The 18,432-nt window shown below is 36.0% G+C and overlaps 1 protein-coding gene across 2 annotated transcripts in view; it reads right to left on the bottom strand.

The window, feature by feature from the left end:
• The window catches only part of RAB6A (RAB6A, member RAS oncogene family), a 78,968-nt gene that overhangs the window by 20,845 nt on the left and 39,691 nt on the right, over positions 1-18,432 (bottom strand). Inside the window, exons 3-6 of one of the 2 annotated variants that reach the window (XM_036860512.1) lie at positions 12,665-12,718; positions 11,141-11,246; positions 9,042-9,153; positions 2,993-3,086 (exon numbers count right to left, since the gene is read on the bottom strand). In XM_036860512.1, the coding sequence (XP_036716407.1) occupies positions 2,993-3,086; positions 9,042-9,153; positions 11,141-11,246; positions 12,665-12,718 (366 nt within the window). Of the gene's footprint in view, positions 1-2,992; positions 3,087-9,041; positions 9,154-10,968; positions 11,075-11,140; positions 11,247-12,664; positions 12,719-18,432 lie in introns of both variants that reach the window. The other variant, XM_036860511.1, reaches the window with a different exon arrangement.

Here is an 18,432-nt window from a genome sequence, read left to right as displayed (position 1 = left end):
TTCTATACAGCTAATATATCAAGTGGTATCAAAGGCTTTTTTTTTTTTTAACACTGGGGTGATTTGTAGTGCAACTAAAAGAAAAAAGACAGACACTTCTTCCATTTCTGGTCATTTAAATAATTAAGTTTTTTTAATGATACTCTAGTTAATTAGTTCTTAAACTCCTTTATAAAAACTGATTCAAGGAATAGACAATCTATAAAAAAAATGATTTATTTCTTAGCTAATACTTAAAATCAGTCAGTAATTTTCACACATGACAGAAATGTATTCTATATGATGAACTATTGACAGTTAAAAGGGGAAGTTTTTTTTTTTTTTTTTTTAAAGGGGAAGATTTTTTGACCTGTTACTTAAATTTTTTTTTTTTTTTTTTTTTTTAATTTATTTATCAGTAATAGTGGCTCACGGGCTTAGTTGCTCCGCGGCATGTGGGATCTTCCCAGACCAGGGCCCGAACCCGTGTCTCCTGCATTGGCAGGCAGATTCTCAACCACTGCGCCACCAGGGAAGCCCTGACCTGTTACTTAAATGTGCTTATTAACGTCAGATTTTAATTCTCTTTTGGTTTCATTATCTCATGGGAACGTGGGGGTCCCAGGATTTCTTTCTTCCTTAACTAAATTACATGAGTTGACAAAGCACAGGTCTCTAAATATTGAAATAAAATTCTAATATACCGTGGTACTCTGTGGTACTCTCTATAAAATGAAAAGTAATGGTTTTTGTGAGTTAAGAAGGAAGCTACGGGACTTCCCTGGTGGCGCAGTGGTTAAGAATCTGCCTACCAATGCAGGGGACACAAGTTCGAGCCCTGGTCCAGGAAGATCCCACATGCTGCGGAGCAACTAAGCCTGTGTGCCACAACTACTGAGCATGTGCTCTAGAGCCCGCATGCCACAACTACTGAAGCCTGCGTGCCTAGAGCCGGACATGTTCAGACATATCATCTAAATAAGGAGAAATAATAAAGTAGCAAATGGATTTTGAATTCAGGATAAGACTGTTTTGTAAAAGAAGTCTCTCTTCATTACCAATGGCTAGCAATATCTGTCTGTATGGGTCAGGCTATTAGGAAAAATTACATGCCTAGTGATGAAAATGTTCTAAAATCGAATTATGATGATGGCTGCACAATGATGTAAATTCACTAAAAATAACTGAATCATACACTTAAAACAAGTGAATTTTGTGGTACGTAAATTATACCTAATAAAGCTTTAAAAATTATGTGCTTATAAAATAACAAATGAATGACATACCCCATATTCTTAACATCCTAGGAGTTATCTAAACTTGGAAGCAATTAAATATCATGAAGATACTGGTGCCTACTGTATGCTGACGATTTCAGAGCTTCTAAACCTACGAGATTACTTAGGGTCAGGACTAGGGGGCCATAGCAACCCTTTCTTTAGACATTAACCCAGACTGAAAGATGTCCTGGAGAAGGCCATATTCTAATATATAAGCAACTATTTCATATCCTTATCAAAATGTCTATAATAGAGAAAGCTAGATGAAGCTACCATTGCTTTGTCTTAGAACAGTGACATACGATAATATTACAGCAACTTCTATTTTTCAAACCCTTCTTTTAAAATTAATTTTTACTGGAGTATAGTTGCTTTACAATGTTGTGTTAGTTTCTTGCTGTACAGCAAAGTGAATCAGTCATACATATACAAATATCTACTCTTTTTTAGATTTCCTCCCCATTTAGGTCACAACAGAGCATTGAGTAGAGTTCCCTGTGCTATATAGTAGGTTCTCATTAGTTATCTATATTATACATAGTAGTGTATATATGTCAGTCCCAATCTTCCAATTCATCCCACCCTACTCAAACTCTTTAATAAATTCCAAATACATGGGCAGGTCTGAGAATATATAATTTTGATGGGAGAGCTATTTTCAATATAACGTGGTAAGTTCTATGACAGTGGTTTCACAGGAGTCAAGGATCTATGGAAACACAGAAGAGAGTCATGTATCACTAAATGATAATACCTAGATGATAATACCTGGAGGTATGGTGGCAAACGTCAGAGAAAATGTCTCTGAAGAGCTGACATCTAAACTGAAACTTAAAAGGATGACTAGTTATCAGTCAGGAAAGAAGAACATGAGTATTCTAGGCAAAGAGAACAAAGCATGAACAAAGATATGGAGCCATGAAACAGTATACTAGGAGGAGGGAATTAGTGACAATTCAGTATTACTTACATATGTTTCAAGGCAAAGAGAGATGGGATAACCAAAAATGAAAACAATATAGAGAATTTTTCATAAAGCTCTACTTATTCAGTTTCAAGGATTTTACTTTACCCCTCTACTGATAATGTAGAATTTAAAAAATAATTTATTGGGAGGTAAATCCTATAAATCTGGGACCACTACTCTATACGACATGTAGCCCTGAAGAATTAAGCAGGTAAGTTTTTGGTTACCCCATTTTTTAGAAAACAGTTTGACAATGTGAGATCTCCCCATATTTTCCTATCCCCAAAACACTCCTGTTATAAACTCTGTTAAAACACCAGCAGTTTATTAAGGACAAAGTAACCAGAATGTATTTTTACAACAACAAGCAAAATACCATGCATGAAAGCAAATACCTGCTTTATCATAATCTTACTATCAAATACTAAAATAAGGAAAATTTACCTTGAAACAATGCAGTTGGGATGTAGTGAGTGTATGGTGAGTTTACAACCTAGCAATCATCTTATAATCATAATCTTGTAATCAAAATGAAATACGTGTCCTACGAACAATCTGAAAAGTTTGGCAAGTCTTTTCTCTTTTTCCCAAACTATGCCACATTTAGATTTTTCACTGTTCATTGTGATATGTCACTAATTCATGAGGCCTGCTATTGCCAAGTGGAAGAAAATCTTACACTAGAGAATAGAAAACTCACACAATTATTTTATAATGTTTTTTCAATTTGATAACTTCAACTCACCCATACTGAAAAAACACTTACCTGCTTTACATTATATCCTGCTTTTGCACTAGTTTCAATAAACATAACATTCAGCTCTTTGGCTTTCCTCTCTCCTTCCTCAATTGACACTTGCCTGTAGAAAACAAAAAAGATACACAAACTCATCTTTTTGAAAGATAATGATATAAAGATTATAAACAAGGTTCTGAAAAAAACTTTTCTTGATATGGTGGTTATACAGGCAAGACTAGTTTGAAAATTTATCAAGCTGGAATATACTTGAAATTTGTACACTTAGGTTAGAAAGAGAAAGACAAACACCATACAACATCACTTATATGTGGAATTAAAATATGACACAAATAGGGCTTCCCTGGTGGCGCAGTGGTTGAGAATCTGCCTGCCAATGCAGGAGACATGGGTTCGAGCCCTGGTCTGGGAAGATCCCACATGCCGCGGAGCAACTGAGCCCGTGAGCCACAACTACTGAGCCTGCACGTCTAGAGCCTGTGCTCAGCAACAGGAGAGGCCGCGACAGTGAGAGGCCCGCGCACCGCGATGAAGAGTGGCCCCCGCTCGTCTCAACTAGAGAAAGCCCTTGCACAGAAACGAAGACCCAACACAGCCAAAAAATAAATATAAATAAATAAATAAATTTATAAAAAAAAATATGACACAAATGAACTTTTATGAAACAGAAACAGACTCACAGACATAGAGAACAAACTTGTGGTTGCTGGGGGGAGGGAGGGATGAAGTGGGAGTTTGTTAGCAGATGCAAACTAGTATATAGAGAATGGATTAAACAACAAGGTCCGACTGTATGGCATAGGGAACTATATTTAATATTCTGTGATAGACCATAATGGAAAAGAATATATAAAAGAATGTATATATATGTATAACTGAATCACTTTGCTGTACAGAAGAAATTAACACATTGTAAATCAACTATACTTCAATAAAAAAAAATCTGTGCACTTCTGTATGTTATATCTAATCAAATGTTTTTATAAAGGCATTTTTTAATGATTTGCTTTTACCTGCTGAGCTCATCTTGTATTTTTTTAATTTTAAAAATCTTAATAGCATGCTATTTTCTCTTAGCTTTAGCATTTAGCTTTGTGATTAAAAACTTTTATGTAAAATAACTTTTTATGGCTAGACAATTTGTCAATTCACTACCATAATTTATGTAACCAGTCTCAAACTGTTAGAAATGTATGTTGTTTTCAAATTTTATTGGGTTGGCCAAAAAGTTCATTTGGGTTTTCCATAAGATGTTATGGAAAAACCCGAATGAACTTTTGGCCAACCCAATACACTACTGTGAAAAATGTTGCTATGAACATCTTTGTGCTTTGTGACTTTGGATCATTTCTTTAGGTTGGATTTTGTCGATTTCTACAAGTGGAACAAGTGAGTCAAATTAGTACTTCTTTTACAGGGAATTTTGTAGTACATTATAATTAGCAGTGTCTCTCAAGCTGTGAGCTCTTCAGGTGCAGGACTATCCCGTTTATCTTGGTGTTCCTAGCACCTAGCAATCACATAGGTGTTTAATAAATATGCAACTATTCTAATTAAATGGATCTAAACCATCAGCTGATAAATCCTGCTTCCTACAACACAGACCACCAAAGCAATGCAAGAGAATTTCTACAAGCTCCCACCATATCTATCCTCCAATCTACCTATTTGTGTGCCTTTTATATTCTACGTCTAATCCTACTACTATGGAGGAACTGTCCTTATTCCCCAAACTCATACCTATGTACTAGATTCCACTGTCTTCTTGTTTACAAGATGTTATTCTTGAATTTCTCCACTTTCTGAAAACAAAATTATTCTTTTTTTTTTTGAAATTTATTTATTTATTTATTTATTTTTGGCTGTGTTGGGTCTTCGTTGCTGTGCACGGGCTTTCTCTAGTTGCGGTGAGCGGGGGCTACTATTTGTTGCGGTGCGCAGGTTTCTCATTGTCGTGGCTTCTCTTGTTGCGGAGCATGGGCTCTAGGCGTGCCGGTTTCAGTAGTTGTGGCACGTGGGCTCAGTAGTTGTGGCTCACGGGCTCTAGAGCTCAGGCTCAGTAGTTGTGGCGCACAGGCTTAGTTGCTCCACGGCACGTGGGATCTTCCCGGGCCAGGGCTCGAACCCGTGTCCCCTGCATTGGCAGGCAGACTCTTAACCACTGCGCCACCAGGGAAGCCCCAATACTATGTATTTTTTGACTTATTTACTGTCTGGTTTATTCTTGGAATAAAAGCTCCTTGAAGACTTGTCTTTTTTGTTCACTACTCTATCCTAGAGTGGCATTCTCTGAAACATAAGTGATACTCAACAAATACCTCCTGAATGAATGATTATTAGTCTGTAAATCCTACATGTGAAGAATTCCAGGCAGAGATCCTAACTAGTTTTAGACTATAAGTCACCCCCTTAAAATGGCTGAAAGTTAGCCATAGCAATGTTCACAACTGTGGTTTGAGTTTGTCAGAAGCACCTAGAAAGATTAGTTAAAATAACTGAATCTGGAAGGAGGATCAAAAACATTAAAAATTTTAAGGTTGATCATGATCCTTTATAGCCAGAATCTTAAAAGAGATCTAATAAGCCATGTTTACTAAGTGATTCTCAGGTTTGAAACACCTGGGACTCACTGGGCCACAGGGGACATAAAGAATACTGAGAATCTAGGTGCTGAGACACGGAAACATATATTCTGGTCTTTCCTCCAAGTTTTCATGAAAAAACTATTCATTTATTTAAAGAATCAATTTTATTTATTTTTGGTTGCACTGGGTCTTCGTTGCTGCACGTGGGCTTTCTCTAGTTGCAGCAAGCAGGGGCTACTCTTCGCTGTGGTACGCAGGGGCTACTCCTCGTCACGGTGTGCGGGCTTCTCATTGCAGTGGCTTCTCTTGTTGCAGAGCACAGGCTCTAGGAGCTCGGGCTTCAGTAGTTGTGGCACGCGGGATCAGTAGTTGTGGCTCGCAGGGTCTAGAGCGCAGGCTCAGTAGTTGTGGCACACGGGCGTAGTTGCTCTGTGGCATGTGGGATCTTCCTGGACCAGGGATTGAACCCGTGTCTCCTGCATTGGCAGGCAGATTCTTAACCACTGCGCCACCACGGAAGTCCCGAAAAAAATATTTACTTGTCAGAGAAAGTGGTAAAGTCATTTAACTTTGAATTGTTTTTATTAAAACTTTTTTTTTTCTGATTACAAAAGTAATTTTTAAAAGACCAATCATTACAATAAACTCCTGTATAATCCCACTCTCTTCCCAAAGATAACTACAGTTAAGTTCATGTATGCTTATGCAGATTTGTTCTAGGCCAAAGGAAAGATGTCTATATATATATATATATATATATATATATATATATATAGGATGGTGTGTGTGTATATATGTATTTTTTAAACAAAAAGGATTCATGTATACACAGATCAAGTTTTTTTTTTTTTTAAGCTTCATGTATTAGACAGCAATAAATTCTTCTCATTTTTTTAGTGGCTAGAAGAATTTCATTTATAAAATGCTACTACAGCTAGCAGCCATTTAGACTGATTTTAATTATTTAATATTATAAATAATGTAATAATACTTCTTGCATGTTCATCTTTTCACATTTCTGTGGTATATCTGTGGAATAAGTTACTGGAGGCGGATTTGAGTCAGTGAGTATTTTAAATACTGATATGTTAAACCGTTTCCTCTAAAGATTATATTAGTTACATTTTCAGTGTTTGTTTATTCAGACTCTTGATGATACTGTGCATTATTAATCCTCCTAATAATGGCTAACCTAATAGGTGAATACGATCTTTATATTTATGTATTCAAACTTATCAATCTTTCCCTTTATGGCTTCAGGATTCCACGTCATGTTTATAAAAGGTCACTCGCTCCCAAAAGATTTTCTTTTAATGCTTTTTAAAAAAATTTAAAACTTTTACTCATTTAAAAATTATTTTATTGGGAATTCGGGATTAATAGATACACACTACTGTGTGTAAAATAGAAAAACACCAAGGACCTACTGTGTAGCACAGGAACTATATTCAATGTCTTGTAATAGCCTATAATGGAAAAGAATCTGAAAAAGGATAAATACATATATATATGTATAACTGAATCACTTTGCTATATACCTGAAACACTGCAAATCAACTACACTTCAATTAAAAAAAAAAATCCTGCAACTATTACATTAAAATTTAAATAATAAAAATAGATGAACCCCCCCCCCAATTATTTTAGTGGAACGAACAAAACTCTAATTCTTTTATTTTTTAAAATTAAAAAAAAAAATTTTTTTTAAAGACTTTTAATTCTTTTAAATGTGGATAACTGAGGGGTGATAGTCTGGCAAAAATTACTGAGAAATATGGTAATTCTAAAGCAATGGACAAATATTACCTTAAAGAAAAATTATTGTAAACATAATTTAGATGTTTCTAGCATTTGTATACTCAAATATTATGCAATAAAAGAACAGATGCTGTAAGCATCCTTTTAGATAACTCTGGCTATAAAGGGAAACAATTCAGATATACAATTTTTCTATTTAACAGTGAAGATATCTAGCGACTCTCCACTAGAAGAATATATACCTATATGATCTTCAAATTCTCATACTGAAGATAAATAAAATAGTGAAAATTTATGATAGCAACCGATGTCCAAAAAATGATTTTCATAAAGAAAAGTTGAAATCATACACTGAATTTACTTTTAAATTAGGAAAGACTTTCTTGCCAATTCCAAATGAGGTACCATGGCAGAAATGGGCTTAACATTTCATAAGTCTTTGAACGTATTGGGTTTCTTTGCAACATTTTAATTAATAGCAAAAGTTCATCACTGGAATTTCAGTATCCAACTAATGAATAAACAAATAATAAATAGTAAAAGCTTCGAATATTAAATAAATGGTCAAGACTATTTAAAGCAGAAAGAATATCCAGTAGATCATTTAGGAATGCTAAAGGCAGATATTCAAGCCACGGGTTCTACAGTGAATGTTAATACATTTTGCATCGTGTGACTTGAATATGTCTTTGCTCATTTGACTAAGGTATCACAATCAAGCTATTCAGTTCAACCTCACAGTCTGGCTCAACCATACAATTAAAAAGAAGAAAAGAAAAAACTACACCACTGAATTATAATGAATATTTATAAGAAGACTACCAAAAGAGTGTGCATTTAATCATTACGAATACTTTTTTAACGATAGGATTTGTAAAACATTTTGTTCTTTAACAGAACACTGCTCATATTTATGAGCCCTAAAAAATGCAAAATAGTTATCAGCTTCATGTGTAAACAATCTTGCACAAGAGTTATTTACACACGAGCTTACACAAAACCAAAAAATTTAGTTTCCTTTAAGGACTGAGTTTACTGTGGTTTTTTTTTTTTTTTAAGTAAATTTACTTATTTTATCTATTTATTTTTGGTTGCGTTGGGTCTTGCTGCACGCGGGCTTTCTCTAGTTGCAGTGAGCTAGGGTTTACTCTTGGTTGCGGTGCGCGGGCTTCTCACTGCGGTGGCTTCTCTTGTTGCGGAGCACGGGCTCTAGGCATGCGGGCTTCAGCAGTTGTGGCATGCGAGGCTCTAGAGTGGAGGCTCAGTAGTTGTGGCGCACGGGCTTAGTTGCTCTGTGGCATGTGGCATCTTCCCAGACCAGGGCTCGAACCTGTGTCCCCTGCATTGGCAGGCAGATTCTTAACCACTGCGCCACCAGGGAAGCCCTACTGTGTGTTTTATTGTGTGTGTGTGTGGGGAGGGCGGGTGGGCCATGCTGCTCAGCTTGCAGGATCTTAGTTCCCCGACCAGGGATTGAACCTGGGTCCTCGGCAGTGAAAGCACAGAGTCCTAACCACTGGACTGCCAGGGAGTTCCCAGGACTGAGTTTAATGTTTACCTTTCTATTTCAGGTCCCCACACTAAAGAAAAGGGGCAGGGGTATAAAATTAAGGATTAAACATGTCTCCTTTTAAAGCAATTTTTCACTAACAAAAATAACAGGCTGCTTAGCAAAGAAATCAAACATTCCATACAAATATGAAATCATTCCATACCTCTTGTCAGCAAGATCTGTTTTATTTCCTACTAGCATGATGATAACATCACTTCCTCTTTCTGTTCTGACATCATCAATCCACTTTGTAGTTTGCTGGAATGAGTTAACATCTGGTATATAGGAGGGTGGACAGAGAGATTAGTGTTATTGCAAGTGCTTCCCCAAGTGAAGGACCAAACAAAGAAAAAAAAGGAAAAAAACAAAGTACTGGAAGTTGGAAAGGGGTTGGCACATTAGGACCCACTTTTAATGTGCCTGCAACATAACTCCATTTTATCTGAGTATAAATATCAATGATCTAAACAAATCACAATAGTAAAGTCCTTAAGGTACCTTTTATAATAGTTTAAAATTTTTGGACATGACCAAGTGAGTATAATGTACTATATGTAATTGAAAAAAATTTTTTTTAAATGTAAGGACAGCTATGGCAGATAATATGGTGTCATGTTGCCACAATGCTTTTTTGATTACTTAAACATACCAAACATGACAAAGAAAGCATCTCCAAAAGTATGTCAGCCAGTAAGTCCCAACACATCCACAAAATTTGTAAAGCCTTTAAATAGCTTTCAACACCACTCTGTTTGCATCGCTTATTCAGTTTGTGATCACTTTAACTTGAAGTTTATTAGTTTAATGTACCAGAATCACTTATAACAAAATCCATCTTTTCTAGCCCTGGATTCTAAGTAGAGTACTTCAATACATCTTACAGCAGCTAAAGAAAACAACTTGCTAATATTTTAATGGCATGTGCACAAATTTCAAAGAAAAATACACCAGGTTTTACTTGATTTGGTTAAAGTAAGCACAAACATTTTAAAGCTGCAAAACTTGTGAATGCACAATAATGAACATACATTTTTAAAACAAGTAGCAACCCAAAGAAAAGCTTCAAGAAAAGAAAGACTGCATTTGGCACCTAACCAAAAAAAAAGTCTCTGAATGCAAACCTCTTATAATTCTGCCATTGCAATTATTGTTAAGTAGATATGATTTCTGGTTGAGCAAATATGCAAAAATGTACACTAATAATATTACTAGCTCAAATCAGTAGATTGTTTATATAAGATGTTTTTAAAGAAGTCTAAGATGTGGTACTATCCTGGTCTTCCTATAAATTATGGAGCACTATATGGAATGATGCTTAATATTGCCTAATATATCATAAACTGATTCACAAAGACAATTTTAATCAGATAGCATTTCCCTGTCAGTCACCAATGCTCCATTCAAAATTTACAGTCACTTAAAAAGCCAAAGGCATTATTAGTCAGTCTTGAAGGAAAAGAAAAAGGAAGACCATTACTTTTTTGTCTCCCATTTAAATTTTTTTCTTGGAGAGAAATGAAAGTATAATTCGTTAGCAACCAAGTAAATAAGTCAGAGAATCCAGATTTCATTCAAATGAAAATGATTAATAGAAAACTGCCCATTATGTTTTCTCTGCCTTCCTCTATAGAGAGAGGATGGCTGGAAGGAGAAAGCAGAGAAAAGTTGGCTAGCGGAAGCTTTTAACAGTCTCAACAGAAGCCTTGAAGGATCTGGAGAACTTGGCAAGAGACTTAAATGCAGATTATTTTATTTTAGAGAAATCTGAGATCAAGTTAAATAAAAAAGGAGACATTCTTCCAACCATAATTATGGTGTAGGGATAACAGGATACTAAGAAAGCCTTGGAGACGATTCATAATTAGATCTAAAGGAAAATTTACAGGGCAAAAAAACCTGGCACAGTAGAAATAAAGCATATTGGTACAAACACCAAAGCAAATACTCTGACCTAGCTGGCTTGTGATAAGGTTTGCTATGATAAAACTCATTTTTACATGCCAGTATAGAAAACAAGCACAAGACAAGAACATGCATGCAACTAAGCTAAAGGTTGAAAGATTAGAAATGCATAATTCCCCCCCACTCACTTGTGATATCATAAACAACAACTGCCACAGTGGAGTCACGAATGTAGCTAGGAATCAAGCTCCTGAACCGCTCTTGACCTGCTGTGTCCCATAATTGCAATCGTACCTAACAATAAAATCAGTCAAACAAGCAAGAAAAATAAGAAAGGTCAACCCGTTGCAAAATACCTACTTGTGATATCGTAAACTACTACGGCTGCAGCAGAATCACGGATGTAACTGGGAATGAGGCTACGGAAACGTTCCTGACCCGCAGTATCCCATAGCTGCAGCCTGATCTGTGGGATGGGAAAAAATAAATAAAAAAAAAAAAAACCAAACTCATACTGAAAAGAAATAATGTTTTTAAAGGGAGGAGCGTGGCAAGGAGATAAAAAGGAAACTCATGCAAAAGGTTACAGGGATGTGAGGAATGAAAATAACACAAAACTCCTTTCCTTTTCCAAAAGGGAATAATATTTAAATTTGGCTTGCTCTGAAGGTACATAACTCAAAAAAAATGGCAATATGAAAGATTTCACAGAATCAGAAGTACAGCTTCCTTTTTTTTCCCCTCCCTGTAACCTCTCTTTGAATCCTATGCCTTCCGGAGAGCAAAAGTAGACTGCTGATGTTCAAATAGTGAACATAAAAGGGAAAAACAAAGGTAAATGTCAGTGAGCAGCTCAGGCTATCAGAGAAAAGGAATTAATGCTTTTCTGCAAGCCTCTCTGAAACTAAAATAAAATGTCTCTTTTCTCTATTGGATCCAGAACACTTTGAAATTGGATCTCTGACTACTGTGCTTATGTTTCTCCCACACATTTCTTCCTAGAACACTGTATATAATCTAGCAAAAAGGAGAAATATCTTTTTGCAAACTTACATAAAAATATCTTTACTTTCTTACTTTTTCACATCTACATTCCAGGAAGAAAAGCCTGAAAAGAAGCATTAAGTTCTCGTACCATCATAAAGCAGTTTCTGTTTTCAAATGTTAAGAAATAAAATGCTATATGTTAAAACATAAAAGAGAACATCCAAAAGAAAAAAACTCACAAACTTATAAGAAATAGCATTAGAGATAACTTTTTTGGGTATAGATCCCAAAATAATGCATTTAAGAGAGTCACTGTTTAGGTGACAGGAATCTCTTCAAGGGATAGCAGGCTAGAATACAGGATTTATATTGCACTTAAAAGGAGTATTCCAAAAGATAGAAGACAAAAATCTAACAAGTAAATACACATTACTTTTTTCTATTCATAGTCACTTTGGTACATATCATATTCTGACAAATAAAATCTTGAAGTTCACAAATTGTGTGATATTCAAATGAAATCTTTTTGAATGCTTCAAGAGTGGTATTCAAAAGGTCTTTAGCAGCTCTAATTTCTTCATGAAAATATTCTTATCTCAATGCTATTTGTTATAATTTTCCAAATCAAGACAAAATTTTGTTTAACAAGCCTAGGGTCATCAGGGTTTTACAAGTAACAGCTTTCTCTCCCCTTTGGATTCTACTTGGGGATAAAAAACTCAAAGTGCTAACCTAAGTACTACTCACTCTATAATAACAGTTTTTCTCAAGGCCTGTAAACTAACTTTGGCAACTTTGCTTAGTACTTCTTATGGTGACAATCATTGATTATAGTTTTGATCATAATTTTCTATCCTGGAGTGTTGCAGAAAATTGCACACTGAAAACATTACTCACTGTTCGATCCTCTAAGTACATTGTTTTTGATAAAAAGTCAATACCAATTGTTGCCTGTAAAACAAAACAAAACAAAACAAAACAAAGAAGTTAAAAATAGTAATAGTTTAATGGCAGTCAGCAGTTTAGGGTTCAAGTGGGAATTATGATTGTGGAAGAAATAATGAATAAACATATAAACATATCATAGCCAAATAAAAATGAACAAAATTTTCAGTGATAATGGCTTCTACCTATTGAGCACTTGCTGTGTATCAGAGATTCTTTTAGGCCCTTTACATGATCATCTCTAATGCTAATACATCTCTACAAAGTAGCTAGTAGCATCATTATTTTTCTCATTTTATACATAACAATATTGGGGTTTGGGGAAGTTAAATAACTTGCCTAAAGACACAAAGCTTCTGCTGTGGAGTTGGGAATAAAATTCCAACTCTTTCTAATATATACTTCTATATTTGCTTTATATTTATATATACTTTAAAAATCTATCTTTATGTACATATTTTATACATTTCATATATCATATATATTCACATACATTATATATTTTTACATACACTTTATACATATATGTAAAAAATTTTTAATTGTGATAAAATACACAACTGCTCTTTAAAAAAGTCTTTTAAAAAAAATGGTTAAGAGGGTTAAAGGGTAGTTTTAGGTTCATAGCAAAACTGAAAGGAAGGTACAGAGATTCTCCTTTTCCCCCTGCCTCCACATATGCATAGCATCTCCTATTGTCAACATCCCCTACCGGAGTGGTAGTACATTTGTTATGACTGATGAACCTACACTGACACTGATGTAATTTTTTAAAGATAGGTTTTGGGACTTCCCTGGTGGTCCAGGGGCTAAGACTCTGCACTCCCAATGCAGGGGGCCCGGGTTTGATCCCTGGTCAGGGAACTAGACCCTACATGCCGCAACTAAAGATCCCACATGCCGCAACTAAAAAGACCCCGCATGCCACAATGAAGATCCTACACATGGCAACAAAGATCCCGCATGCTGCAACTAAGACCTGGCACAGCCAAATAAATAAATATTAAAAAAAAAAAAAACTTTCTAAAAAATAATAAAATAAAGATAGGTTTTATTTTTAAATTGTCATAAAATTTGACATTTTAACTATTTTTAGGTGTATAATTCAATGGCATTAATTACATTCACAACTGTACAATTGTCAACACTATTTACAACTTTTTCACCACCCCAAACAGAAACTTTGTAACCATGAAGCAATACCAAATTACAATGTATGGATATATGACAATTTGTTTATCCATTCATCTATTGATGGACACTTTTGGCTACTATGAGTTCCTGTTTTCAATTCTTTTTGGTATATACCTAGGAGTAAAATTGCTGGGCCATATGGTAATTCTACTTAACTTTGTGAGGAAAGTTTCTACAGCAGCTGCACTATTTTAAAGTCCCACTAGTGATATATTCCTATTTTCCCTTTTCTATATAAATAGCCATCCTAGTGGGTGTGAAGTGAAATGTTACTGTGGTTTTGATTTGCATTTTTCTAATGACTAATGATGCTAAACATCTTTGCATGCTTTCATGTGCTTATCGGTCATTTGCATATCCTCTCTGGAGAAATGTCTATTCAGTCCTTTGCCCATCTTTAAATTGAGTTTGTCATTTTGTTATTGATTTGTAGGAGTTCTTTATATATTCTGGATATTAAATCCTTATCAGATATGTAACTTTCAAATATTTCCCCCTATTCTGTATGTTGGGCCTGGTGCCTCTACTGAAAATCAATTGCCAAGAGAGATATATATTTATTTATAGGTTCTCAATCCTATTCCACTGGTCTGTATGTCTACCCTTATGCCATTACCACACTGTTTTAATTACTGTAGCTTTGTAGGAAATTTTGAAATTGGGAAGTGTGAGTCCTCCAACTTTATTTTTCTTTTTCAATAATACCTTGGCTATTAATACCTTGGTGAATTAGGATAAGGTCTTTCATTTCTACAAAAATGGCAGTAGGAATTTTGATAGGGATTGCACTGAATCTGTAGATTGCTTTGGGTGGTTGGTACTGACATCTTAACAATATTAAGTTTTCTGATTTATCTACCTGGGATGTCTCTCCATTTAATTAGGTCTTCTTTATTTTTTTTGAGTAGTTTTGTTGATTTCCATTTCACACAGACTTGTATTTTAAAACAAACAACAAGGGCTTCCCTGGTGGCGCAGTGGTTGAGAATCTGCCTGCCAATGCAGGGGACACGGGTTCGAGCCCTGGTCTGGGAAGATCCCACATGCCGCGGAGCAACTAGGCCCGTGAGCCACAATTACTGAGCCTGCGCGTCTGGATCCTGTGCTCCGCAAGAAGAGAGGCCGCGATAGTGAGAGGCCCGTGCACCATGATGAAGAGTGGCCCCCACCTGCCGCAACTAGAGAAAGCCCTTGCACAGAAACGAAGACCCAACACAGCCATAAATAAATAAATAAATAAATAAATAAATAATTCCCATTTAAAAAAAAAAGTCCCAAATTTAAAACAAAAAACAAAAAACAAACAACAACAGAAGATGCTTCCTCCTTTATCCCAAACTATGTGACTAATACACAACCTAAGTACTAATTTCACCTTATGACATTCAATCTGAGAATTATATCTGCCATAGGGTGGGACAATGGGCTTATAAACTTGAATTACTATGCAAGAGCATCTAATTGACAAACCTCAGGAGTGTACAGGAGTGACACAGCTGCATTTAAGAAATCTCACCGGGCTTCCCTGGTAGCGCAGTGGTTGAGAGTCTGCCTGCTAATGCAGGGGACACGGGTTCAAGCCCTGGTCTGGGAAGATCCCACATGCCGCGGAGCAGCTGGGCCCGTGAGCCACAACTACTGAGCCTGCGTGTCTGGAGCCTGTGCTCCACAACAAGAGAGGCCACGACAGTGAGAGGCCCGCGCACCGCGATGAAGAGTGGCCCCCGCTTGCCACAACTAGAGAAAGCCCTCGCACAGAAACGAAGACCCAACACAGCCAAAAATAAATAAATAAATAAATTTATAAAAAAAAAAAAAAAGAAATCTCACCAGTAGAACCTCATTTACTCAGACAGTGTGGCAGAGGTAGTTAACTACCTACACAAATATCCATCTACCCCTTCTTCCTTACTAACACAATCAAACATTTACTTAAAACCATACTTTTCCCACGAAAAAAATTACATTTTCCAGGCTTCTCTGAACTTTAAATAAATAGGGTTAACTCAGTTGGGAGGTATGTTCTTGTTTTTTCCCCCCTTTCCTCCGTCTTTCTTCCTGAACTGTGGCTACCAAGGCTGGAACTCCAGGAACCATTCAGTAACCATGAGGCAAATTTCAATATGGAAGTCATATATTAGATCAGGTTAAAAAGAAAGTTAGAAGGAGTCTTGGTCCTGGATGACCATGGAGCTGCCACACAAGCACTGAAACACACTACCTTTAGACTTCTTTTACATGAAAAAATATTCTCATGTCACTTATCAATGTTATTTTGTGTTTGTTATAAACAGCCCAAAATAATTTTTAATGGCTATAAATAGAAACAAGCATTTTCAGATCTCACAGTCAAGACATATAAATGTTTTTACAATTAGTACAAAGTCAGACTTTATGATAAAATGTACAACAGTCTCCTCCTTGCACTGTACTATCCTAGTTTTGGTGCATCACTTATATCACTGAACTCGTAAAGATCAAGATTAACCTGAAAAACATCCTGTTGTTACTCTTCTTTTTAGTTAATTTTATTCCAAGCTGAGCTATTACAGCATAGAAGTCGATCATGTGTAAGAATTAAGCCAACAGCAGGAAGAACAGAAAGGAGATGGCTGGGAAACTAATCGTTATCAGCTTTTCCAGCATCTTGAATGCTACTGATGAGGAACTAATTCAAATTTTCATAAAAGATGGATGAGACATTAGTGCTGCCTCTTGCTCATCTCCTTAAAAAAATGCAAAAGACAATAACTGCAGAAGAAACCAAAGGTAAGAGAAAATTCTCCCATGTATCTTAATTTACAACTTCATATTATCTTAAATGTTAACTAATTCATTGGTTTTGAGGGGGCAGGGGTCTGCTTTGTAAAAAAAAAAACAAATTAAACTGAGTACTTATAAAAGGAGCTCACAATTCAAGGTTGAACAATGGCTTATCCAAATATATTGGAGCCAAGATAACAGTAACTTTTATTTGTTTAGCTATTTTATTTGGATGCTCTCCACTTAGAATGGTGCTTATTTACCCCAACAGCTATTTTATAAACGATTCAGATGTAAACTACTATTCTGTCTGACTCTGTAAATAGTGGTTTGTCACCTGTGTGATGCCACAGAAGCCAGAGACCCATAAACATTATGATTTTCCATATGGGACATGATTTTTCCAATACAAAACTAATTAGGTAAGGAAAACAAGTTTTCTTCTGTACGAAGCAATGATAATCAGTTTCCTTCTGTGGTCCAAACACAAGTAAAGCTCTGTTGCCTGGTTGCTGCCTTCTCTAGCAAGAGAAAATAGAGAAATAATGAGTTTGAAAGAGGCAATGACCAAAGGAAGAAAAGAGTGGGGAAGTTAAAAGAATCTAAAATTGAGTAACAGAGATAAATAAAAAGAATGAGGAAAGGAAAACGACCCCAGAAAGAAGATGCTGATACAGAATCCGGTTTAGAAAGAAATCCCATTTAAAAATGTTTACATATATGTACATATGTGGGAAAAAATATATGTATATACATTTTTCCCCTAGATATCTTTGTGCCATATTATATTTCTGTTGATTAGGAAAGAAACTAGGTAGAGTCTGTGAATTTTAAAAATGAGTCATTAAAATGGACATAAAATTTTAGTTATGCAAGGTGAACAAGTTCTAGAGATCTGCTGCACAGCACTGTGCATATAGATGACAATACTGTATTGTATACACTTAAAAATCTAATAAGAAGGTAAAATCTCATGTAAGTGTTCTTACCACAATCAAAAAAAAGAACCTCACTCCCACCCCAAACAAAATGACAATACTTCTGGAAAAGGAAAAAAAAAAAGTAATTAAAAATTAAACAAAAATAAAAAGACAAATCAAACACAGAATCAGCAAAACAGTCCATCTAGTTAAGGATTTTGTTTCTACTGATAAACTAGAATTCTGTATAGAATAATCTAGAGCTTTAACTTAAAGAGATTAAGGATATATTTATTCACCACCACCATCTTTCTGGACAAGTTCATTAGAGTGTCTAAAACCCACTGTTTGGACTTCTCTGGTGGTGCAGTGGTTAAGAATCCACCTGCCGATGCAGGGGACACAGGTTGGATCCCTGGTCCGGGAAGATCCCACATGCCACGGAGCAACTAAGCCCGTGCACCACAACTACTGAACCTGCGAGCCACAACTACTGAGCCTGCGTGCCACAACTACTGAAGCTCGCGTGCCCTAGAGCCGACGCACCCCAACTACTGAAGCCCGCATGCTCTAGCGCCCACGTGCCGCAACTACTGAGCCCACGTGCCACAACTACTGAAGCCTGCACGCCTAGAGCCCACGCTCCGCAACAACAGAAGCCACGGCAATAAGAAGCTCGCACACCGCAACAAAGAGTAGCCCCAGCTCGCCACAGCTAGAGAAAGCCTGCGCGCAGCAACGAAGACCCAACGCAGCCAAAATTAAATAAAATTTTAAAAATAAATAAAATAAATAAATAAATAAAATAAAACCCACTGTTTTCTCTATGCTGTCCTGAAGTTA

The sequence above is a fragment of the Balaenoptera musculus genome, chromosome 8 (assembly GCF_009873245.2).
Source record: "Balaenoptera musculus isolate JJ_BM4_2016_0621 chromosome 8, mBalMus1.pri.v3, whole genome shotgun sequence".
Lineage (NCBI taxonomy): Eukaryota > Metazoa > Chordata > Mammalia > Artiodactyla > Balaenopteridae > Balaenoptera > Balaenoptera musculus.
This window is presented reverse-complemented; position numbering and strand designations above follow the sequence as displayed.